The sequence below is a fragment of the Acomys russatus genome, chromosome 5 (genome assembly GCF_903995435.1).
Source record: "Acomys russatus chromosome 5, mAcoRus1.1, whole genome shotgun sequence".
In the NCBI taxonomy this organism is placed as follows: Eukaryota; Metazoa; Chordata; class Mammalia; order Rodentia; family Muridae; genus Acomys; species Acomys russatus.
Window position 1 is genome coordinate 28434928 of NC_067141.1, and position 25079 is coordinate 28460006.

At 51.8% G+C, this 25079-nt stretch overlaps 3 protein-coding genes across 3 annotated transcripts; 1 reads left to right on the top strand and 2 right to left on the bottom strand.

The window, feature by feature from the left end:
- The first annotated feature begins 557 nt into the window (after nucleotides 1-557).
- Nucleotides 558-12202, top strand: Naaladl1 (N-acetylated alpha-linked acidic dipeptidase like 1). Its single transcript, XM_051145954.1, has 18 exons — nucleotides 558-757; nucleotides 842-1014; nucleotides 1091-1212; nucleotides 1532-1654; nucleotides 3832-4115; nucleotides 4197-4301; nucleotides 5021-5106; nucleotides 5220-5339; nucleotides 7933-8018; nucleotides 8135-8198; nucleotides 8279-8346; nucleotides 8492-8583; nucleotides 8672-8762; nucleotides 10822-10903; nucleotides 10989-11162; nucleotides 11239-11329; nucleotides 11414-11506; nucleotides 11738-12202. The coding sequence occupies exons 1-18, from the start codon at nucleotides 558-560 to the stop codon at nucleotides 11919-11921; spliced, it is 2238 nt and encodes a 745-aa protein (XP_051001911.1). The 3' UTR covers nucleotides 11922-12202.
- A 6-nt stretch (nucleotides 12203-12208) lies between these two features.
- Sac3d1 (SAC3 domain containing 1) lies at nucleotides 12209-14958 on the bottom strand. The gene is made up of 2 exons (XM_051145953.1): nucleotides 13991-14958; nucleotides 12209-12788 (listed from the first exon to the last, which is right to left on the bottom strand). The coding sequence occupies exons 1-2, from the start codon at nucleotides 14904-14906 to the stop codon at nucleotides 12292-12294; spliced, it is 1413 nt and encodes a 470-aa protein (XP_051001910.1). The 5' UTR covers nucleotides 14907-14958; the 3' UTR covers nucleotides 12209-12291.
- Nucleotides 14959-15313: 355 nt separating this feature from the next.
- On the bottom strand, nucleotides 15314-24775 carry Snx15 (sorting nexin 15). Its single transcript, XM_051145955.1, has 8 exons — nucleotides 24561-24775; nucleotides 20456-20491; nucleotides 20102-20222; nucleotides 18120-18235; nucleotides 17887-18034; nucleotides 17459-17605; nucleotides 16466-16723; nucleotides 15314-15725 (listed from the first exon to the last, which is right to left on the bottom strand). Exons 1-8 carry the CDS (start codon nucleotides 24657-24659, stop codon nucleotides 15634-15636), a joined length of 1017 nt encoding a protein of 338 aa, XP_051001912.1. The 5' UTR covers nucleotides 24660-24775; the 3' UTR covers nucleotides 15314-15633.
- Between the last annotated feature and the right edge of the window lie 304 nt (nucleotides 24776-25079).

Sequence of the window (25079 nt, forward strand, 5' to 3'; positions counted from 1 at the left end):
CCAGCCTTTTGCTTCTCCCTTTACCTCCACGCTCTAACCCTGGACTGAGCATCTCTACAGATGGCGTGGAGACAGCAGCAAGCTTTCGTCAGAAGGCCTTTATCACCATCAATTTCTAGCAAAGAAAGTGGCCTCTGAGAGGCTTAAGTGAGTTGTCCAACATCACACAGCCTGCCTAGCAGAATGGCATCATTTGAACTAAAAAAAAAAAAAAAAAAAAAAAAAAAAAAAAAATCTGCTTAAGACGGCAAAGGTACCAGTACCGAACCACCACAGTGAGGACACAGGACGTAACGGTGCTCACAGTGGGGCAGTCTGCAGGGCCATGTATGGACTCAGGATCCTGACCCCCAGGATCCTGGTTCCTTGAGAGGGCACTTTCAAGTGAATAATGCAAAACGGGGTCCAAGTGTCAACTCCAGGTAGGTACTGCAGGATGTTCCCTGGCTCTTCACCACAGGGGCAAAAGAACAGCACCACCCTTGAGTAATAGTTAACCAGCCAGACACCTCATATATAAGAAAGCCCGACTAGGGCTGCTGGGCTGTTTCCACAGGATGCACTGGGCAAAAATACTGGGAGTGGGCATTGGGGCTGCGGCCCTCCTGGGGCTAGGGATCATCCTGGGCCACTTCGCCATCCCTAAAGCAACTGACTCTCCGGCCCCCAGTACCTCAGTCTCCCAGGACCTGGACATGGCAATCCTTGACTCTGTAATGGAACAGCTGGATGCCGGCAGGATCCGAGAGAACCTTCGGTGAGAAGTGGGTCCCTCCAAACAAAGCCCTGTTAGCCAGAGGCCTCCCCTGACACACCCCACCCTCCCCTGGCCACCCTGCAGAGAACTCTCCAAGGAACCGCATGTGGCTACTAGCCCTCGGGATGAGGCCCTGGTGCAGCTGCTGCTGGAGCGCTGGAAAGACACGACGACTGGCCTGGATGCAGCCAAGACCTTTGAGTATAAGGTCCTGCTCTCCTTCCCCAGCGCCGAGCAGCCTAACACCGTGGAAGTCGGTGAGGTCCTGCCCGGGAGTGCTGGGGTGGGGAGGGCTACTGCTGGGTGGGGTACTGACTCTACCTTCTCGCACAGTGGGCCCCAATGGAACAGCCTTCCACTCCTTCAGACCCTTCGAGAAGAATCTGACTGGGGAGCAGGTGGGGCCCAATGTGTTGCAACCTTACGCTGCCTACGCTCCCCCTGGGACCCCACAGGTGAGCTGGGAACCACCACTGCCATATTCTAGATCTCCTTGCTCCCCTGCTTTCTCGCTCTGAGCAGAGCCCCAAACCCCCTCCGCTGATCTTACACATGCTGGTATTACCATCCTCCATCAGTCAGTCAGTCAACAACACACTAGTTAGTCGTCCCTGCCCAAAACCTTGTACAGGACACCCAGACAGAGGAGAAGATAAAGCTTTACGTAAGGAGGAGACAGAACCAAATTTCTCGTTGCTGCTACTCCATCTCTGTACCCCTTTGTACCTGCCTTTGGCCAAGCCTGGCTCTACAGGACTCTCTTTTTGGGATTAGGGACTCCTCGTCTATGCCAACCAGGGCTCGGAAGAGGACTACAAGGCACTAGAGGCTCAGGGCATCAACCTCAACGGCACCATCGCCCTGACTCGATATGGGGGTGTGGGGCGTGGGGCCAAGGTGAGTGGTATCCATCATGTGGGGATCTGGGTGAAGAAGGGCCAGGGATGGACAGGAAAACAGGAGGAAGAGGGCAGACAAGAAGCAATGTTGGGAGTGGAAAGATGTGGAGCTGTGAGCCTATGTTTGTCGTGCTGCCGGGACCAATGGGAGAGGCAAGAACCAAAGGTTTTATTTATTTATTTATTTGAGACAGGGTTCCTCCCTTCCTCTCTGCAGGGTGGGCAGGGGAGACCTCTGGCTAACAGGGGCTTGTTTGGGTGAACCCACTTCTCATTGGACATAATTATATCCCTGGCTGTCCTAGAACTCACTATGTAGACCAGAGATCCACCTGACTCTGTCTCCCGAGTGCTAGGATTAAAGGTGTGCCTCCTCCACCCCACCCCCATTGGCAATTTTTTTTTTTTTTTGGTCTTGGAAAGAAAGAAAGAATGAAAGAAAGAAAGAAAAGAAAAGAAAAAGCAAACTGGGCTGAAGAGATAGCTCAGTGGTTAAGAGCGCTGCCTGCTCTTCCAGAGGTCCTGAGTTCAATTCCCAGCAACCACATGGTGACTCACAAACATCTATAATGAGATCTGGTGCCCTCTTCTGCAGATAAAGCACCCATATACAATAAATAAAATAAATAAATCTTTAAAAAAAAAAAGACCAGAACAACTGGCATTTCCTCCCCAGCCAGGAGATTATACAATGAAAAGGGAGGAGAAACCCAGGCAGGCAGTCCTGCTGGAGCTCAGTGGGGCCTGCCCTCTGCTAAGGGAGCCAGCCATGCTTCTGAGACTTGCAATGTTTGTGTCTCTCTCCTTTCATCCGTTGTACTATCCACTCATTCTTTGGGTACTGAGCTCAGGCCCTGAGTCTAGTTTGTGTCTATTGACACCAACTTTGTATTCTGGGGCCTGGGGTTAACTAAAGCAAACAGCCCATTAGTGACGTGTCCCATAGGCCCCTTTCTGCAATACAGAGGATCCGGAGGCTCAATGGATGGCCAGCCAGTCTAGCTGAATTGGGGAGCTTGAGGTTTCAGGGAGAGAGAGAGTCTCTCTAAAAAAATAAGGTGGGAGCTGGAGAGATGGCTCAGAGGTTAAGAGCACTGCCTGTTCTTCCAAAGGTCCTGAGTTCAATTCCCAGCAACCACATGATGGTTCACAACCATCTACAATGATATCTGCTGCCCTGCTGCCCTCTTCTGGCCTGCAGGTGTTACATGCAGCCAGAACACTGTATACTAAATAAATAAATCTTTAAAAAAAAAAATTAAATAAGGTGGAAGTGGAACACACCTTTAATCCCTGATGGGGGTGGGGGGGAGGGCCAGAGGCAGAAAGGTCTCTGTGAGTTCTAAGCCAGCCAGGTCTACACAGGGTTTTCCAGGTCAGGTGTGGTGGCTCATGCCTTTAATCCCTGACTGGAGCCTCTGTGTGACTAAGCCAACCAGGGCTACAAAGCAAAAGCAGCAACCCAAATAAACAAACAAAAATAAGGTGGAAAGTGAGCAGGGCTTGGTGGTGCACACCTTTGATCCCAGCACTCAGAGACAGAGGCAGGTGAATCACTGTGTATTTGAGGCCAGCCTGGTCTACAATTCAAGTCCAGGACAGCCAAGGCTGCAGAGAGAAACCCTGTCTCAAAAAATAAATTAAGATAAATAATAACACCCCTCAAAAAAGACTAAGCATGGTGGTCCATGCCTTTATTTACTTGTATGTACATTGGTGCTTTAACTATGTGTATTTCTTTCTTTTCTGTATTTTGAAACAGGGTTTTCTGTGTAACAGCCCTGGCTGTCCTAAAACTCACTTTCTAACTGGGCGTGGTAGCGCACGCCTTTAATCTCAGCACTCGGGAGGCAGAGGCAGGCGGATCGCTATGAATTTGAGGCCAGCCTGGTCTACAAAGTGAATCCAGGACAGCCAAGGCTACACAGAGAGGCCCTATCTCGAAAAACCAAACCAAGCCAAAATAAAATAGAAAAAAACCAAAAGCTCACTTTGTAGACCAGGCTGTTCTGGAACTTACAGACATCTGAGTGCTGCGATTAAAGGTGTGGGTCATTGAGGCTGGAGGGATGGCTCAGCATTTGAGAATACTGGCTGTCCAATTCCCAGCACCCACACGACAGCTCACAACTGTCTGTAGCTCCTGTCACACACAGCCTCCTCTGCCTTCTACAGGCCATTAATGCTGCCAAACACGGAGTGGCAGGAGTGCTGGTGTACACGGACCCCGGTGATATCAACGACGGGAAGAGCCTGCCCAATGAAACCTTTCCCAACTCCTGGGGCCTGCCTCCCTCTGGTGTGGAGCGAGGCTCCTACAAAACATATTTTGGGGATCCTCTGACTCCCTACCTTCCAGCCCACCCCTCTTCTTTCCGCCTGGATCTTCACAACATTCCTGGATTTTCCCCAATTCCCGCCCAGCCTATAGGCTTTGAGGATGCTAAAGCCCTGCTCTGGTGAGCTTATACCCAGGTTATCCTGATCCCTGACACCGGCAGATGTCAAAGTTACCCTCACAGGCACTGTCTCCTCCCCAGTAACCTCGATGGACCGTCTGCCCCAGGCGGCTGGCAGGGAGCCTTGGGCTGTGACTACAAGATGGGACCGGGCTTCAAACAGGGCGGCAGCTTCCCCACAGCCAGGTGAGGCGGGGCTTCTCCCTTCGCCACAACTCCCTTCTTCCGTTGAGACTTCCTCCCCTGACTTTCCCTCTTTCCTCTTCAAGGCGGCGCCCTCTCCACAATGGCTTAGTCCTTGGGGGACTCTTACTAAAAGGACCATGACCCACCAGACCCATGGGGTCTCCATGCCCCTCCCACCCACTTCCCGCAGCAGCCACCCCCTCCCTCCTTTGAACATGCTCCAATTCCTGGGCAGTGCACTCTGACCACTATCAGCTTCCCCTTCTGAGCATCTCTGTCCCTGGCCACCAGGTGTCCCCTCTTCCCAAGGCAAGGAGGCTTCCAACTAAAAGAGGGGCAGCTTTGCTTACTGCCTTTCTTGGTCCTACTGGGCAAGTGACTGATGGGGTCACCTTCCTTCTCTTAGCCTCACTTTCCAACCCTCAGTCAGATAGACTTGCCTTGCACTCGGGTGGCAGAGGCAGGCGGATCGCTGTGAGTTCGAGGCCAGCCTGGTCTACAAAGTGAGTCCAGGATGGCCAAGGCTACACAGAGAAACCCTGTCTCGAAAAAACCAAACCAAACCAAACCAAACAAAACAACAACAACAAAAACCCAGATAGACTTGCCTTAAAAGGCACAGCAGCCTATGGGCAGAGCCTGGGCAGACCATGTCCACAGCCTGTATTGAATTTGACAGGGAGCTTAAATTCTAATCCTATCCTTCAACCCACCCCTAGTGAGGTGAAAGTGAGTGTCCACAACAGTCTGGAGCTGAGAACTTCCTCCAATGTCCTGGGCATCATCCGGGGGGCTGTGGAGCCTGGTGAGCCACTCCCCTTCAAGTCTCCCTGGGCCCTGCCCCGGTTGCAGCCCACCTTGGCCTGCCTGTCTCTGCTGTCCCCTTCCCTGCTCCTCTGACTCTGGTCCTCCCTTTAGATCGTTACGTGATCTACGGAAACCATCGTGACAGCTGGGTACATGGGGCAGTGGACCCCAGCAGCGGCACTGCTGTCCTCCTGGAGATCTCTCGAGTCCTGGGGACCTTGCTAAAGAAAGGTGAGGCCATCCTCTCTCCTGCTGTTTCCTCCACCTCCAGGCCTCACTTGAGTCAGGCCATGAACCCTAGAGGCATAAGTCCCTGGGTACCAGTCCCTGGTCTTAGGAGCCTCAGGGCTCAAGGAGCAAATTGCTGATTTATGCAGCTATCCCCAGGAGCCTCTTCTGTGTCCTGGGAGAGTCTAGCCACACAGGCCTTAATATGGCCTGCCCAGGCTTTGCCCATAGGCTGCCATGTCTTTGAAGGAAAGTCTATCTGATCTGGTGACATTCCAGCACTGGACCCTCAGGGGAGGGAGTGCTGGATCCTCAGGTAGGACAGGGGTCATAGCTAGGGAGGAAGCTGAGTGGCCAGGGACAGTCAGGGTAAGGAGAGGAGAGGGCAGGATGGAGGTTGAGGGCACCTGTCTCTGGGTTGGAAAAGACACTTGTGAGATGAACTGGAGGGCTGTTAGCAATGATGGGAGGTCAAGCAGCTGTGGCCAAAACCACCTGAGGAGATCAAGTGGTGAGCTGGGAGTGACAGGTAGATCCTGGAGGTGTGTGGCCAGCCAGTCTACCCCACTTGGGTGAGTACAAAGCCATGGAGAACTCATATCAAAAAAGCAGGTGGCTACCTGGGCATAATTTATCTTTTCCTCATACATTTATTATAATTAATCCCTCAAGGAGCAGAATCTAAATGATGGATTTAGATTGTCAGGAATAATAAATAGGATAGAGATGTGGGCCTTCTGGAAATGAGAAAGAGAAACAACAACAAAAACAGTAGCGGGGAGAGCTGGGCATGGTGGCACACACCTTTAATCCCAGCACTTAGGAGGCAGAGGTAGGCCCTTTTCTGTGAGCTCAAGGCCAGCCTGAGAGTGGCCTACAGGACAGCCAGGGCTACACAGAGAAACTCTGTCTCAAAAAACCAAAGCCCCAAACAGAACAAAAACCCAACCTTTGTACCTGTACCCACACAGCACTGGCAGGCGGGCAGGACAGCCTTAGAGACCTGATGCAGGACCACACAGTGTGTGTGTGTTTCCTTCGTGTCCCTTTGTCCCTAGCAGCTCCTCAGCTGCCTTTTATCTTTCAAGATGCTGGCATTTGTTGTATTTCCCTCAGTTTGGGTTAGCCTGATTACGATCAAGCTATACATTTCTGGCAAGAAAAAGTGTGGTGATTCATAGCCACAACCATGTAACCATGCTATATTTAAAGTGTCCCCCCCTTCTGCCAAAAGGCGAGTGTTAGGTGTGGTGGCTTATATGTGTAACTCAGCTCTCTTGAGGCCAGGACAACGGGAGTACCCTCAGTTCAAAGCCAGCCTGGTCTACACAGTGAGTTTCAGACCAGCCAGGGCCACGGAAGACCCCATTTCAATGAGTAAATGAATAAGTGAGTAAGGAAGGGCTAGGGCTGTAGGTCAGTTGGTAAAGTGCTGGCCTAGCGTGCAGGAGGCCCTGGGTTTGATCCCAGCACTTGGCAGTGGGTTCAGGAGAATCAAAGTTCAAGGTCATCCTCAGCTACATAGTGAATTTGAGGCCGAAAGGTGCGATCCCACATTGTAGCACATGTCTACGATCTCAGCACTGGGGAGGCAGAGGCAGGAGGAGGATGAGTAGTCTGTGCTACACAGGTAGTTCTGAACGATACGGCACCACCTTGCTTCAGAAACCAACAAAGTAAGACCCAAACAATCCAGTTGCAGCCAGAGGTGGCAATAAGTCAGGGAGCATGAGGAGCTGAGGAGACATGGAGCTGATGGAGGGGCAAGATTCAGAGTCTCAGTGGTGTGGCTGGGGACTGCGGGCAGGTAGCCTGGAGATGGAAGCCAGGCTGCAGGCTGCTGCAGCAGGCAGGGTGGGGCCCCCGGATCCTGGATTTAAACGTGGCTCTGCTGGCCCTGGCTATGACCGTGGGCAAGTCATTTAACGTCTCAGTGCCTCCAATTCTTCAACCGTGAAATGGAAAGATACTTCCCGCCCCTCTTAATTTTCTATGTGTAGAGGTGTATGCATGCTTCTGTGTCTATGCACCATGTGCATGCAGTACCCTCAGAGGCCAGAAGAGGGTGCTGCATCCATTGGAACTGGAGGTTGGAAGCCTCCATGTGGGTGCTTGGAAAAGAACCTGGGTCCTCTGGAAGAGCAGCCAATGCTCTTAACCACTGAGCCATTTCAACCAAACAGACAACACATAAACAAAAATCATTGAGCCATTTCACCAGCCTCGCCCTGGAAAGATACTGTTGTAAGGGTTGATTTGGGACAAAACTATTGGGTGACTATCAATGTATTACCAACAAATGTTTCCTGGGATGTTTGGAAACTGAGGGCAGAGGTTCAGATTTCCTTAAAGCAGGTCTACTGTGGACCAGAGAGGAAGCGGGGCATCCTGGCACACCCCCTGACCCAGGGAGTCTCAGGGGACGATTGGGTGGCTAGAAAGAGGACCACCTCCTGGAAGGCTGGGAGAAGGGTCCCAGGTGGTGAGGACTGCCATCTTTTCTAGCTCCTCCCTCCCTTCAGTGTCCTCAGTCTACTCCCTAAGTCACCCTGGGCCAGAGGATCCTGGCGGCTGACTCCTTATGCCTTCTTTCCAGGCACCTGGCGACCCCGCAGATCCATTATATTCGCCAGCTGGGGGGCAGAGGAGTTCGGGCTCATCGGCTCTACGGAATACACAGAGGTGGGTGAGCCCCACAAAGTGGGTAGAAGGAGTCCTTGGATGGGGCAGCGTGGACTGAGGTCTCTTCCCCGCGCGCGCTCCCCGCCCCGCGCTCCCCGGCCCCTCTCTCTGCACAGGAGTTCCTCAGCAAGCTGCAGGAGCGCACCACAGCCTACATCAATGTGGACATCTCCGTCTTCGGTATGGGAGGCTTGCAGCTGGGAGTGGGCTGGGAAAGGAAGGGGCTGGGTCTGAACAGGCCTCCTTGCTTCCTTCCACAGCCAACGCTACCCTCCGGGCACAGGGGACGCCCCCAGTACAGAGCGTGATCTTCGCTGCCACCAAAGAGGTGCAAGGGGGTATGGTGGGGCTGTGTCAGGTAGGGTGGGCAGGACCGGGGCCCACGGATCTCAGTTGATCTAGAGACTGAGGTCTGGTGGAGACCCCATCTGCTTGTTGAGGCCTGAGCCGTCGCATGTCCCTCTCTGCACCAGATCAGTGCACCAGGTCCCAGCGGCCTCAGTATCTATGACAACTGGCTCCGGCATACTAACCGCAGTAGTCCAGTGTACGGCCTGGTCCCCAGGTGAGCCCAGAAACAAGACAGGCAGGGGGAGCACGGGCCCAGCATGTCTACCCAGCACCCCGCAACAGTGTCCTCTTCCCTCCTCAAGCCTGGGTACGCTGGGAGCAGGCAGCGACTATGCCGCATTCATCCACTTCCTGGGCATCTCTTCCATGGATCTTGCCTACACCTATGACCGGGTGAGCAGCCTCTTCCGCCCGACTCCCCCCCGCAGCCCCCCAGTTCTGCTGCACAGCTCCCAGGGGAAGATCTAGTCCAGACCGGATCAGGGTCATTCACCAAACAGCTGTCAGCTGTGTGTGTCTTAGTTTTGTTTCCTGTTGCTGTGAGAAAACACCCAGACAAAAGCAGCTTTTAGCACAAGCCCAGGTCCCAGCCCAGGATAGCAGGGCAATCACAGTGGCTGGAGCTCCAGAGAACTGATTACATCATCTTCACAGTTAAGAGCAGAAAGGAATGAGTACCAGCACCGCTCATTGCTACTGCTCAGTTTAAGTTCTTCATCCCCGGCCTAGGGAAAGGTGCTACCCACAGGATAGTCCTTGAAAGGAACCGTATGGGCTCGGGACACCCAGACTAAGTTTTCAGTGCAAAGATTTGTCCCAAACAGGGGGTGGGGAATAAGAGACAACGACAGGCCGGGCATGGTGGCACACACCTTTAATCCCAGCACTCCGGAGGCAGAGGCAGGCGGATCGCTGTGAGTTCGAGGACAGCCAAGTGAGTCCAGGACAGCCAAGGCTACACAGAGAGAGCCTGTCTCGAACCCCTCCCCCCAAAAGGGACAAAGACAGGAGACAGAGGGAGAAGGGGGAGGGAGGGAAGAGGGAACAAGGGAGGGGAGGTATTTGTCCCAGAGGACAAAGGACTGCCTCTGGATTCAGAGGAGACCGACATAGGAAAATAGTTTATAAAAGTAAAGAGGGGAAACTCTGTGTTAGGATACCTTGGTGTTTAGTTTTAGTTGGGTGTGTTAATTAGGTGAGCCAAAGGGGGCTTCTTTTTTTGTTGTTGTTTATTTATTTATTTTTTGAGACAAGGTTTCTCTGTGTAGTCCTGGCTGTCCTGGACTTGCTTTGTAGACCAGGCTGGCCTCGAACTCACAGCGATCCGCCTGCCTCCGCCTCCCTAGTGCTGAGATTAAAGGCGTCCGCCACCACGCCTGGCTCCAAAGGGGTCTTCTGATGGCTGGACTACAATACTTTGCTAGCTGGACCTTGGAAGTCAGCCGTATGGGGAAGTGGCCAAATAAGGGACCGGACCTTGGTAGCTAGCTTTAGGAATGTAATCTAAGGGTTTTTTGTTTTTTGTTTTTTTAGCAAGGCAGAGGGAATGGGGGAGAAAGGCAAAGCCTGCCAGAGCTGTGCTCTCCACACTCAAGGTCCCCTCAGACCTCCCACCTGAAGGGATGCAATCAACATTCACAGACATTTGCACAGGCTGTCCTGACTCAGCCAATCCCTTACCGAGACTCTTCCCCAGGTGATTCTAGATGGTGTCAAGTTGACAATTAAAACCAAAACCGTCAACACCGGGCAACACAGGCCCACTTTCTTAGGCTCTGTGAGCATGTTTCTGCTCCTCAGATACTTCTGTTGGTTGGATGGACTTGAAGACGCTCCACCTTAAGCATTCTACAATGCTCTGTCATGTCATGTTATGCCTCATTCAGGAGGAAGGAGACTGCTGTCAATCAGTTATAGGACGGCAGTGACTAAGCAGAATTGAATTTGAAACGTTTGTGTGTGTATCAGCACTAATGAAGAAATGTTAGGAGCCAGGTGCAGTGTTACATGCCTTTAATCCCACCCAGTACTCAGGGAGGCTGTGGCAGACAGATCTCTGTGAGTTCGAGGCCAGTCTGGTCATCTACAGAGTGAATTCCAGGACAGCCAGGGCTACACAGAGAAACCCAGTCTCAAAAACAAACAAAAAGAGGATTTGTACATTGTTGTGGGAATTGAGTCGGGAGCTGGGAGCTACAGTTCATCTGGCCTACACTTGAGTGGGTGCTCTAAAGCCCTTTCCCTCTGGCTATGCTGCCCGTGGGTGGTGGAGCTGGGATTCCCGTATCTGACTCCAAAGCCCCAGGCTTCTCCCCCTATTTGGGGGATACTAGGCAGGTTAGTCCCTGAGCCCTGTTCCTCCTCTGGAACATCTTAGATGTGATGAGTGTGGCTCACTGTTGGTACCCAGATTCCCCACCCCAAGCCTAACCCCTCTTTCTTATTCCTCCAGAGCAAGACCTCAGCCAGGATCTACCCTACCTACCACACGGCTTTTGACACGTTTCATTACGTTGAGAAGTTTCTGGACCCCGGTGAGGAGGGGACAGGGATGGGGCATTCGGAAGCTGACAGAAGAACGGGCTAAGATTTAGCCCTGGCCTTGTGTCGCCTACATAGGTTTCACCAGCCACCAAGCTGTGGCACGGACTGCTGGGAACGTGCTTCTCCGCCTCAGCGATAGCCTCTTTTTGCCCCTCAATGTCAGTGACTATACTGAGACACTCCACAGTTTCCTGCAGGCTGCCCAAGGGGACCTCAGCACCCTGTTAGGGCAGCATAACATCAGCCTGGGTATGCATATTCCAACATGGACGCTTGGGGAGCCCTGGACCTCCAGGCAGGGCTAAGGCAGATGTTCCCCACCCAGGGCCCCTGGTGAATGCAGTGAAGATGTTTGAGTTAGCAGCTGCAGCCTTGGGCCAGCGCATCTTGACACTGCAGAAGAGCAGCAGCCCAGAGTGAGCATGGCCAGTGGGCAGGTCTGGGAGAGGGGCACGCACCAAGCTGGCAGCTGGACTGCTGGTGACCCACATGCCCTCCAGCCCCCTGCAGGTGCGGATGGTCAACGACCAGCTGATGCTCCTGGAGCGGGCATTCCTGAACCCGAGGGCTTTCCCGGAGGAGCGATACTATAGGTGAGCCAGTGCCGCCACTCCTGGGAGATGGGGTGGAGCAAAGGCCTCCCACCCAAAGAGGTTTCCTGCCTCGCTGCATGATGCACAGCACTGAGGGCCGGGAGTGAGGCCCACCCCACACTGCTGTAAGCCCTTGCTTTCAGAGACCAGACAGGAGTTTTTATGTTTGCCTATGGACAGTGCTGAATTCCAGACCACCTCTCTGACCCTCAGCTTGTCATTTCTCCTCAGCCATGTGCTCTGGGCACCCAAGACGGGCCCTGTGGCCACGTTCCCAGGTCTGGCCAACGCTTATGCTAAGGCCCAGAACAGCTCTGGATCTGAAGCTTGGGCAGAAGTACAGAGGCAGCTTAGCATCGTAGTAACGGCCCTGGAGGGTGCAGCAGCCACCCTGGAACCTGTGGCTGACCTCTGACCCTAGTCCTGTCCCGTGGGCTTCTGCTTTATCTTGCACCTCTCTCATCTGTCCTCTGGGACATGTCCCAGTCCTTTCTGAAGCCAGGAGTAGATACAACCAAGAAACAACTCTCAAGCTTTTGAGGCAACAGCGGGCGGTGCCTGCAGTCGAGGACACCAGCTCATGGTTGTGGCTGAAACTTAGGCCTAAAGTAGAGTGTAGAGGCCCCTGCCTAACCTGCTTTCCTTGTCTCCTGCTCCATCTCCCTCCCTTAACCCTCAAATAAACAAAGTCTAACAAGCACCTGTATAAAACGAGTTCCTTTTTATTGTTTGGGAATCATGAAAACTCTATGCTCTGATCCGGTCACGGAGGAGACGAAACCCTGTCAAGCTGGAGACCCAGGCCTGTGCGCGCCCTTGCCTTCCTCTGCCATGACCACCTCCGCCAGGGTATGACCCTGCAGCTTGCTTCCCACTAACGCATGGCAGGTCCCAGGGGGTGGGAGTCCTTCCTCAGAGTAGTGACCCCTCAGGAATACAACTCTGTCTTTATCCACAGTTAGTCCATGGGCCTCACACAGGTCCCGTGCTTCCTGGAGTCCATCCAGTGCCAGGAGCTGTACTATGTAGTCCAAAGGCAAGGTCTGTCCTTTAGGAGTGCTCAGGGCACGGGCCAGGCGGGCTAGGGCTTTGCGGCGGGCGTAGCCAATGTGCCCCTGCACGGCGCAGCTCTGCAGGTAGGGCAATGCACGGAGCAGGCGAAACAGTCGGGCGTGGTTGCCTTCACGGAAGGCAGCGTCAACCGCTAGGGCCGTCTGAAGGGGTGGGCAGGCACGCAGGGCGGCAGGCAGCTGGAGAACTTCCTGCAGGGCTTCCATAGAGCCTGAGGGCGAGAAGCAGAAAGAAACGGTGAGGTTATGTGGTTGTTTCTCTTAGCTATCACACAAATAATCAAAGACTCTTTTATATTTGCTTAAAAATAATCCTCACAGCCGGGCGTGGTGGCGCACGCCTTTAACCCCAGTACTCGGGAGGCAGAGGCAGGCGGATTGCTGTGAGTTCGAGGCCAGACTGGTCTACAAAGTGAGTCCAGTATGGCCAAGGATACACAGAGAAACCCTGTCTCGAAAACCAAAAAAAAAAAAAAACAAAAAAAAAAAACAAAAAAAAATCTTCACAACACAATCTTGAGCAGCTTAAGTCTATTCTTAACCCTCTATGTTTTGACTCCAACTTTGCCAAAACCCCCAAGTTACTTGCTCTCTGTAGCTTTCCTCAGCTCAGGTGCCTAACTCCTCCCTCCTCCTTGTTAATATAGTGGTGATTATCCCTGCCTGTCACACCGGAGACAGGGAGAGAACAGGTAACAGTTTGGTCAGCTGGGTGTGGTGGCGCACGCCTTTAATCCCGGTACTTGGGAGGCAGAGGCAGGTGGATCGCTGGGAGTTCGTGGCTAGCCTGGTCTACAAAGTGAGTCTAGGGCAGCCCAGGCTACACAGAGAAACCCTGGGAAACACAGGAAGGATTTCAGTGCTACTTACCCTACTTACTCATTTCTTTCAGGAAAAGTCACTTTTTTTGAGGAAGACTCTCTTGGTCACTGTAACCTTAGGCCAGTTTTGTAGATTAGTGAATTTAAGAGTCACTGGGTGTGTACATCCACATATAAAACGACCAAAGAATCTGTCTGACTCTGCCTCCAAAGACCTGCCACCACGCCCACTGGATTTTCTTGTAATTAAATAAACCACCCACATAAAGGATCTTTTAGCAACTTCTGTCAGATACATTTATGGGCCAACCCACTGCGTGGTTTGCTAAAGCGCTTTCTAGGCCAACTCTTTCAGTACTATCCCACCCTCCCTCTATAATGGAGAAAACAGCCTGATACGTGAATTGACAGCCCTCAGACCTGAAGTCCCACGTCGGACTCGATGGCTCTTACGAACTGATTTTCCCAAAGAGAAACTATTGCTGAGGGATAAAAGCTGCCGTGCTCCTAAGCCACACATGGCGGCTGATGCTAGAACTGCTTCTCCCCGAAGATCCTTACGTCCCCACATTGCTCCCCGGGACCCGACTCACCCAAGTTGAAGAGCAGAAAGAGGCCCTGAAAGGCTGCCTGGCGAGGGTGCGGGGCCCCGCCCTGCGCGTAGCAGCGCCGCAGCGAACCGAAGCCCTCCTGCACCTGCCTCTGCAGCAGCACCGGATCCGCGTCTCCCCGCGCCTCTTCCGGCCGCAGCCGCGCCACCACCGCCAGCAGCGTGGCCAGTGCGGCCTCCAGCACCGCCGCCGCTTCGGCGTCGCCCACGCCCTGCAGCGACAGATCCAGCCGCACGGCGCGCAGGCGGTCGGCCACGAAGCCCGCCACCTCTGCGCACGACGCGTCGGAGCGGCCGGCCACCTCGCCGGCCAGGTAGCGCACGGTGGCCAGGAGCACTGGCGGCGGCCGCAGCTGGCTGGGCGGTGGCCGGGGCTTGCCCGCTGCCGGCCGGCTGTACTCCTTCACTGTGCGCCGCGGGTCGGCTCGGGGCGCGTTCCTGCGGCCGCCCGGCTCCACCTCCAGTCGGTGCAGGCGGCGCTCGCGTTCGCGTCGGTCGCGTTCGGCGGCCGGGCACATGTCTGGGCACAGGCCCATGGGCAGTTTGCAGCCAGACATGGCAGGCCTGTGGGTAGAGGACGCACATTCAGCATCGCGGGGACAACGGAAGCGCCACGTCGCATCCTGCCGTGGGCTCGGGGAACACGCGCGGGGCCCAGCGTGGATGGCACACCGCAGCTCACCGGATTTTCCTAGACACGGAGATTTTCCCGCGGGCTTTAGAAACGTCTCCCACAATCCATCGCGCCTGGTTTCGGCTTTGCTCCTAAACATCCCATGATGCACCGGTTTGTAGTCCGGCGATGAGGCCACATCTCCCCAGGTCTGGGATTTAGTGGTTAGCTTTTGCTCTTGGGGCTCTCGAAATAGGTAGTCCTGCTTTGCGTATTTGTTCATCATCTCTTTAGCACATTAAACTAGTGCTGTGGACCCGTCGCTCTTCATTGTTTCCCTGGAGCTACAAGCGTTTTGTTTTGAGACAAGATCTTAATACATAGCTGTGGCTGGTCTGGAAGTCACTATATAGACCAAGTTGACCTTGAAATCCATAGAGATCGGCCAGCCCCTGACTTCTAGTTCCAGGATTAAAGGTATAGGCCACACACCCATAAGTATGATTTGCTAGACACAGTTTATTTGTCTGTTGGTGTAGTGTAAGCTCACCCATAGACAATAATAGGCAAGTGGACCTGTTGTGTTCTGACACAGTTTTTATTCACATACATTTAAACTTTATAAATTTTTCACTTGTCAAAGAATTCTTTTTCTTCCAACCATTAACAAACAAATTTAAAAAAAATAAAAGGAAAAAGAAAAAACAGTTATAGCTGGAGAGAGGACCTTACAAAAAAGGCAGTGGGCCAAGTCTGGCTATAGACCCTGGCTCTAATGGGTGAATTGATAGAATCCACTCACATAAAACAGACAGGCAGGACCAGAAGTTCAAGTCTGATTCCAAGGAGGCAGCAGGCAGGTCGGAGCTGAGAAGTCTTTGCTTTTCTCATACTTGATCCAGTTAATACAGATACGGCCTCTGGGGTTAAGGAGCGGGAAACAAGGCCAGGTCCCGAGAGGCGTGGAGGGGCTGGCAGTGCTGGAGCTGACGGCCCAGGAAGGGTCCACCGCCTCAGGGCAGGTACTCTCGAAGCATCTCTGCCCGTTTCAGGTACTCAGCTGCCTTCTTTTTCACGCCTTCCCGGCGGGCAGGGGATGGGTCACCTGTACAAAGCAGATGGCATAACTACCTTCAGAACCCCTGGTCATAATGTGCATTTTGTTGTGTCCTGGGCTCTGGGGTGTCTTTGCCCCATTTTAGAAGGCTATTTAAATTTTTAAGGAAAAATTTCACCCAATGTCTCCAGTTGACCTGTGAGAAACAAAAGCTCATGGTCCTTATTTTTTCTTTAAAATATTTTGTATGGGGCTGGAGAGATGGCTCAGAGGCTAAACACAGTGGTCGGTCTTCCAGAGGTCCTGAGTTCAATTCCCAGCAACCCTCTATAATGAGATCTGGCGCCTTCTTCTGTCATGTAGGCGTACATGTAGGCAGAACACTGTATACATAATAAATGAGTAAATATTTTTTTTTAAATAAATGAGTAAATCTTTAAAAATAACTTTTTTTAAAATTTGTGTGAGAGTGAGTATGTGAAGATGTGGTAACTTTAGCTGTAGGTCCCCCCCATTCACCATGTCTGGGATGGGGTCTCTCTGTTCTCTGCCTGCATATGCCAGGCTCACCAGCCCTGGGGTTTCTGGGGAGTCTCCTGTATCTGCCTCCCATCTCGCCACAGGAACACCTCATTTCCTGGGTGTGCTGATGCACGCCACTTTGTATGGTTCTGGGCTTTCTAACTCAGTTCCTCATGCTGGCTTGCACGGCAAGCACCTTGCCCATGGTACCATCTCCACAGCTGCTTAACGTTTCCCGTTCCCTTCCTCCTTACTGCCCTGCTCACCCGAGACTCCTTGAAGCAAGATGTGTACCCCATCCCGGTAGCCCTGGAGGGCAGCAGCATAGGCGCCAGCCTTTTCATTCCGCAGGGCTTGAGTGATGAGCTCTGTGGCCCGGCCGAGGTAAGCTGGGGCAGGTTCTCCGTCCACAGCCTCCTCTTCCTCCCGTCCTCCTGGCTCCCAGGGTTCCTGGTCCAGCCTGTTAGACTGCACCTCCATGGCTGCCAGCTCGCCTGTGTGAGTGGGGCTGGGGCCTGCACTTTCTGCAATAAAACAGGAAGGATTCAGGCCAGGCTGGCCCTTTCCTTCCCCAGGGCCTGTTGCCCATTCCAGGCTTATTTTGTTTTTCAGCCCATAGGAGGGGAACAGAAGTCACTTGAGTAGAGCAACTGTGATCTCTCTCTCTTTCTCTCTCTTCTTCGAGACAGGGTCTCTCTGTGTAGCCTTGGCTGTTGTGGACTTGCTTTGTAGATCAGGCTGGCCTCGAACTCACAGTGATCCACTCGCCTCTGCCTCCCGAGTGCTGGGATTAAAGGCATGCACCACCATGCCTGGCCTGCTTTGTTTTGTTTTTTTTTTTTTTTTGGTTTTTTGAGACAGGGTTTCTCTGTGTAGACCAGGCTGGCCTTGAACTCACAGTGATCGCCTGCCTTTGCCTCCTGAGTGCTGGGATTAAAGGCGTGCACCACCACGCCTTTGTTTTGTTTTTGAGACTATGTAACCCTCACTGACCTAGGCTGTTATGTAGATCATGCCAGCTTCACACTCATAGAAATCCTCCTGCCTCTGCTTCCGCCTCTCAAGTGCTAGGATTCTGGATGTGTGCCACCACCACAGGCCCTTGAGCACATGGCCCTTATGATGCTGTGCTACTCCGAGTGTGCGCGGGGAGGAGGGCTCAGCGCCTTCCTCCACAGCTAGCTGCTCAAAGGTTCTCATAGAGGCCATGTTCTCCCTTCCTGCCCCTTGGTTCCTCACACGCCATCCTTGCTCCTTACCCTCTTTGGAGTAAGGGTCGAAAAGGGCAAGTTCAGCCTCAGAGAGGGGCCCTCGAGCTGGGGAGCTGGAAGCGTCCTCGGAGGTGCTGTCACAGTTGAAGAGAAGATCCAAGGCCTCCTGGGCGGGGCTTGATGGTAAGGGATCCACTGAGGAGAGACCAGGGGACACTGATGCCTGCAATTATTCTTTCTCAGCTTTCAAAACAGAATCTACATCTTGATTAATCCTTGCAGCAACCATGGGTATACACAAGGCCACTATTAGGTTCGGGCCTATTTGACAGCTGAGCAAACTGAAGCCCAGAAAAGAAAAATGACCTGCTTAGAGGCTGTCCGTAGGTGGGCACTAGAACTGCCCACCCCTCACCCCTACCCTTTTCCCTAACACTTCTGGGGAGGACTCACTCCCTTCCCTGACCCTGACATACCTGGCACCTCCAACTCCTCCTGGCCTCTCCTTTCCGCAGGCAGCAGCTGGAGTAGCCGGGCCTCATCAGGCGGTGGTGTGGGGATGAGAGGGGGTGGCAGGATTCGCAGGTCCCTGGACACATCAGAGGGCCGGGTCACCTCCCCACCCTGCAAGCGACAAAGGGCAGTTAGGAATGTAGCTGGTAGGGAGCTGTAGAGGAGCTAGGGAGGTGGGGTGGGCAGGTGGACTTACCCGGAAAAACTCCCTGAGCTGGGGGCTGTTGTTGAGTGCAGGGATGGGGACGGTGAAACGCAGCAAGTCCTCCGCACCCTTGCGCCGTTCCTCAATCACGGAGGCTTCAAACCGACCTGCAGACCCCGGGGCAGGAGAAGAGTGGTGATAACAGGGGCTTCCGGTCCCTGAGCAGCCGGCTGGCCTCCCCGTCCATCCTCCCATTAACCTTCCCTGGCTCCTCCTGAAGCATCACCCGCCCGGTTCACCTCATTCTTCCTCCAGATGTGTTATGGTACCTGCTTCCTCCTGGCTTCAGGTCAGGGAGAGAAACAAGCGCCCTGGTCTCAAGGGTATCATACCACAGATGGGGAAGCCAAAAACTTTCTTCCTCCCTCCCTCTGTCCCTCCCTCCCTTCCTAGACCATGTCTCATTATATAACTCTGACTGACCTGGAACTTGCTATGTATACCTCAAACTCACAGAGGTCCATCCACCTGCCTCTGCCTTCTATGTGCTGGGATTACAGACGTGTGTTACCATGTCTGACAAGAAAGGCCATTTTAAGAGGCTTGGATACAATTAGGAGGAAAGTAGAGCTCAGAAAAGGGAGGTGACTTTCCCAAGGTCACAGACAAGGGGCTGTTTTCCTCCTGGGTACAGTGGAGCACACACCTGTTATTCCATACCTGGGAGGCTGGGATGCGAGGATCATTAGAGGCTCAAGGCTATCCTGGGCTACATTTGAGACCTTGTCTCAAAAAGCAGAAAACAACAACAACAAACCACAAAACCACATGCTATGTAATCTAACTCTACCTTAGTTGTGCAAGGGGCACAGCTTATACCCCACCCTACTCTCCACGATGGTCTCATTGGCCTGGCATGACCTGCCAACAACTCTCCACCTCATTGCAAAGGAATATTCATATACCTCTGGGAACTCCTGTAATTAATGGGTTAATGGACTCCTGGGTTCTCTGCTATACAAACTAGCTTAGTTGGGCTGGAAAGATGGCTCAGAGGTTAAGAGCACTGGCTGCTCTTCCAAAGGCCCTGAGTTCAATTCCTGACAACCATATGGTGGCTCACAACCATCTATAATGCGATCTGATGCCATCTTCTGGTGTGCAGGCATACATGAGGGCAGAATTCTGTATAAATAATAAACAATACAAAAAAACAGCCAGGCAAGGTGGTGCACACCTTTAATCCCAGCATTCAGGAGGCAGAGGCAGGCGGATCACTGTGAGTTCGAGGCCAGCCTGGTCTACAAAGCAAGTCTAGGACAGCCAAGATAACACAGAGAAACCCTGTCTCGAAAAACAAAACAAATAAACAAAAAACTGGCTTAGTCTGTCACTCATGTCCTCCCTAACATGAGTGATGCTCCATATGATGCTCCCTGCCACCCTGGGGCTCTGCCAGCAACAGAGCCATCAGCAGATATGGCCTCTGAACCTTAGACCAGAGCCCTATGTTAAAATAAGCCTCTCTTCTATAAGAACTAATGCATCCAGCTGTGATATTGTGTTATGTTACTGCAGCAGAAAACAGACTAAGGCTCAGACAAAGGCCCTCCACCTTGCTGAGCCTCATCCTGAAGGGAATGTTAACGGCCCAACGCACAACAAGGGGTAGGTTGTGCTGAGCCTCAGTTTCCCCATATTTCTTTGTTTTTTTTTTTGTTTTTTTTTTTGTTTTTTTTTGAGACAGGGTTTCTCTGTGTAGCCTTGGCCATCCTGGACTCACTTTGTAGACCAGGCTGGCCTCGAACTCACAGCGATCCGCCTGCCTCTGCCTCCCGAGTGCTGGGATTAAAGGCGTGCGCCACCACGCCCGGCTAGTTTCCCCATATTTCAATGGGAGCATCTTAGAAGGCCCATCCAGTTTCTCTAAAGTGTCTTTTTTCAGGGTGAGGCTCACCAGCCCCCACCAGTCCAGGTCCCCTTTACCTAAGTCCACCTGCATACTGAGGCCAGTGGTTCCCATATAAACTCACCAAACACCTGGGCACGAGGGAAAGCTGGAAACTCCTCTAGGCGGCGGAAGAGGTTGCGGTGAGTGTAGGCCAAGTCCCCATGGAGCTTACGGAAGTCACTGTATCTCTTCCAGACTACTACCTATGAGGCAAGGCGTGTGAGACTTGACCTGGGCCAGGATGGGGGTGGGGTGGGGTGGGGGATGGGGAGCGAGCCTTCCCATGTTCTGTATGTCCTAGGGGCTGAGAGGGTCTACTGCACACACCCTCTCCTGCACAGGCCAGGGAAGGAGGCAGGTCCTTGAAGTTACCGGCTATTCCCTTATAATGCTGGATATGTATATGGGAACAGTCCCTCTTTCCCAGGATCCTTACCTCTTTGATATCCTCTGGGTCCTTCTTTGAGATGAACTGAGAAAGGAAAGGCAAAAGCCAGGTGAGACCAGAGTCTGACAGGCAACACTGCATTACTCCTCAAAAGCTGAGGAAGCCTCAAGGGCCTTCTAGTATCTCTCAAAGCAAAGTGCCTGCTGGAATAAAAGGGTCCTGGTTTTAAAGCTTTGAGCAAGTTTTCTTTTGGGTTTCTGGACACAGGGTTTCTTTCTTTTTGTTTTTTCAAGACAGGGTCCCTCTGTGTAGCCCTGGTTGTCCTGGACTCGCTCTGTAAACCAGGCTGGCCTTGAACTCACAGAGCTCTGCCTACCTCTGCCTCCATGTCTCACTAGGCTCAGCTATCTTGGTATTTATTTATTTATTTTTAATTTATTTATTATTATGTATACAGTGTTCTGCCTGTGTGTACACCTGTAGGCCAGAAGAGGGCATCAGATCACATTACACATGGTTGTGAACCACCATGTGGTTGCTGGGAATTGAACTCAGGACCTGTGGAAAAGCAGGCGGCGCTCTTATCCACTGAGCCATCTCTCCAGCCCCTATCTTGGTATTTATTTTTGGTACTAAGGATTGAACTCAGGACTTCTTGCAACCTGGGTTAGCACTCTTCCATGGAGTTACATCCTCAGCTCCTTGAGAAACATTTCTGTTGTGCACCTGTGTCTTCATCTGGTAAAAGTGAGGGTACTGACTATCTGTCTAGGTAGCCTCATGCTCAATTTTATTACTTTTTAAAAGTTGGACTTTTCTTTTTTTGAGGGATGGCAAGGTTTCCCTATGCAGCCTGGCTGGCCTAGAACTTGCTGTGTAGAGTAGTTTGGGTTCAAACTCACAGAGATCTGCCTGCTTCTGCCTCTTGAGAACTTGGGAGTAATGACATGTGCCACCAGGCCTGGCTTCCAACTTAACTTTTCTCCCAATTCCTTCCTACGGCCGAGTCCTGGTATTCAGAAAGCAAAAACCTCTGCTTCTCTAAAGAAAGTCTGGGAGATGACTCAGGGGACCCAGGTTCAATTCCCAGCACCCACATGGCAGCTCACAACTGTCTGCAACTCTGGTTCCAGGGACTCCAACACCCTCACTCAGACATGCAGCAGGCAAAACACCAATACACATAAAATAAAAATAAATCATTAAAACAAAAGAAGTGAGTCTCTCCCAGGATTCAGTTCCCCCTTAAGAGGAGCCCTGAGGTCACAATCCCATGAAGACAAGAAGCAGCCGACATGGGTTGGGCACTCTGGAAGAGCGAAACTGGCCTAAGACAGATCTTTCACTGTTATGTTTCTAGAAGTTTTACAGTGAGGTTGTACAGTTTAGAATCATTAGTAGTTGTCAAAACATCCTTTCTTTTTTTCTAGACCTCAGCAAATCAGACATGATTAAGATGCCTATTTAAAAGCTAAGAACAGGGCCTAGAGAGATGGCTCAGTAGTTAAGAGTGTGTCCTGTTCTTAAAAGGACCGGAGTTCAGTGCCCAGAAAGTACCCACATTGTGTGGCTCACAATCTTTTGTAACTCCAGCTCCAGGGGATCAGATCTGATGCACAGGTATCCAAGCACAGTTGTACTATACACCCACACAAACACACAAATCAAAAATAAGGGGGCAGGATAGATGATTCAGCAGTTAAAAGCACTTGCTGCTACAGCAGAGGACCTGGGTTTGGTTCCTAGCACACAGAGGGCAGATGGAAATAGTTTCTAACTCCAATCCCAATAGACTCAATACCTTTTATGACTTTTGAGGCTACCAGGCATGCATTTGACATACATGTATACATGCAGGCAAAACACTTGTATATGTAAAAGTAAATAAATCTGGTCAGGTGGTGGCGGTGCATGCTCCTCTAATCCTATCGTTTGGGAGGCAGAGGCAGGGGGATCTCTATGAGTTTGAGGTCAGCCTGGTCTACAGAGTGAGTTCTAGGACAGCCAGAGCTATACAGAGAAACCCTGTCTCAAAAACAAAGAAACAAAATAAATCCGGACCTAGATAGAATGCTCAGATGTTAAAAGCACTGGCTATTTTTCTAAAGAACCAAAGTTCTGGCCGGGCGTGGTGGCGCACGCCTTTAATCCCAGCACTCGGGAGGCAGAGGCAGGCGGATCGCTGTGAGTTCGAGGCCAGCCTAGTCTACAAAGTGAGTCCAGGATGGCCAAGGCTACACAGAGAAACCCTGTCTCAAAAAACCAAAACCAAAACAAACAAACAAAAAAAAAAAAAAAAAAAAAAAAGAAGAAGAAAAAAAAAAAAAGAACCAAAGTTCTATTGACAGCACCAACAGGGGAGCATACAATGGCCTGCGATTCCAACCCACAGTGATCTAGCACCCTCTTCTGGTCTCACTGAGCACTGCATACATAGCGCAGATAGACATAAAACTAAAACATTAAACAAAATGTAAGTAAGCAAGCCAGGTGTAGTTGGTGCACGTTGCCTTTGATCCCAGCTCTCAGGAGTCTGAGGCAGGAGGATCTCTGTGAGCTCGAGACTAGCCTGGTCTACAGAGTTGAGTTCCAGGACAGCCAAGGCTGTCTGGGTCAGGGAGGAGGGGTTTTAAGTAAATAAATCTTTAAAATAAAGACATGGATCACCCAGTTGGGTGCTCTGGCACACGTGGTCCCCGCGCTCAAGGGGAGGAGGCATTAGTTCACGATCACCCTCAGCTACATAACGAGTGAGAGAGGTCTGCGCTGCACTTCATGTCTAGCATGTGGAAGGACCTGAGTCCAACCCTAGCACTGAAGGGGGGAAAAACGCATGTGTAAGGCATGTGACTAGGTCTAAAAAGCTAACAGGAAGACATAGAAGAAAGAGCTATAACTGCTGGTTCATCCTTCCTACCCTCTAGCCATCTTCCTCAAGACAATTATTCTGTTGTTTTTGGCTCGGGAAAAAGCAAGTTACTGGGCATAAGCACACTCTTGAGACGTGTAGGATTCTGACTTGGATTTCTTTCTTTCTTTTTTTTTGGGGGGGGCGTCTGTTTCGAGACAGGGTTTCTCTGTGTAGCCTTGGCTGTCCTAGACTTGTCCTCAACTTGCTTTGTAGACCAGGCGGGCCTTGAACTTGCAGTGATCCACCTGCCTCTGCCTCCCAAGTGCTGGGATTGAAGGTGAGTGCTGGGCTATACATATAGACTGAGTTCCAGGTCAGCCAAGGCTACACAAAGAAACCCTGTCTTGAAACCACACAAACACACACACACACACACCACCCCCAAAAAAGAAACGTATAGTCAGTGTTCGGGCAGCAGCCAAGTTTTTCCCACTGAAAGCCTCTACAGTTATGAGCCCTTGGGTAAAATTCTAAAAGCATTCTTTTCTGCTGATTTATTTTCAGTTTTCCCCATGTCTCTCCCTACGTGCACATTTAAAGTTTTATTGTTACAAACACCAACTTGAGCTTTTATTGACTTCCTTAGACTGCTCTGAAGATGGGACACCTGAGTTCTTTTGAATTGCTTGAGTTTTTTAAACCACACAAATATAATTTTTAAAGAAAAAATAAACTCTTTAAAAGATGTTTTTATGGGGGGGGGCAAAACAAATCTTTTTATAGTCGGGCATGGCGGCGCATGCCTCTAATCCCAGCACTTGGGAGGCAGAAGCAGGTATCTCTGTGACTTCAAGGCCAGCCTGGTCTATAGAGTGAATTCCACGACTGCTAGGAGCTAAATAGACAGACCCTGTCTCAAAAAAAGGGGGAAAAAAAAAGGTAGATTTTTTTTTTTTTTTTGACGTATCAAGCAGAGCTAATTACCAAAAGTTACTCCAAGCGATTAGAGTAGGACTATTTGGGTTAATCCGGAGTCTTTTTTGCTTTGAGAAACTCGCGGGCTGCATGTAGCTACCACCATCAACAGGCCACAGGCACCTGACCCGGCGCGGAGTAGTGGTCCACCGGCTTTAAAAAAGACCCTTAGCCCCGCCTTAAGGCTTCCGCCTCAGGCTCCTCTTAAAGGGGAAATTCACTTATCTAGGCCAAACCGCGACCTCCCTCAGCCCTTTGCCTTTAAGGTACAACATTGGTCCGGGGTTTCTTAAAAGGGTGAAGGCCTCGCGCTGGGTCCCACCTCACCTGAGCGGTTACTTTGTACTCTGTGTAACCCTTGGGGTGGGTCCTGGGGTCTGAGACTGTGTAGTGCCTCAGGAAGTCATCCTTTGCCTGTCGCGACATAACAGCGGAGCTGGCGGCAGGCTCCTCCTCCTGCACGTCGCCCGGCTCTCCGTGCTCCGCCTGCTGCCACCGCCAGGATCCGGCCGGCGCCCTTCTTCAGGCCCAGGGACCTGGTCGCAAGTGACACAGCTGTTCTTGGCCTAGGGGCGTGGCTAAGGGAGTGTCTGACAAGTCCTAGGTCCTTGGTAAAGCGGTGATCTAGGTAGAGAGTAAGGATTGGTTGTTTGGGGGAGCTTTAACCAGCTGGCGCTGTAGGTGTGATTGATCCCGCCTCACCCCAACGTAAACACTCCTTATAGACCTCCGGAACTTCTCCCTCTCTTCTTTACATCCATCCAGCCTATTATTTATGTTATGAATTATTTTGAACTATGGTCTCCGCTGTGTTGCCCATTCGAGCTTCTGGACTTAAAATATCCT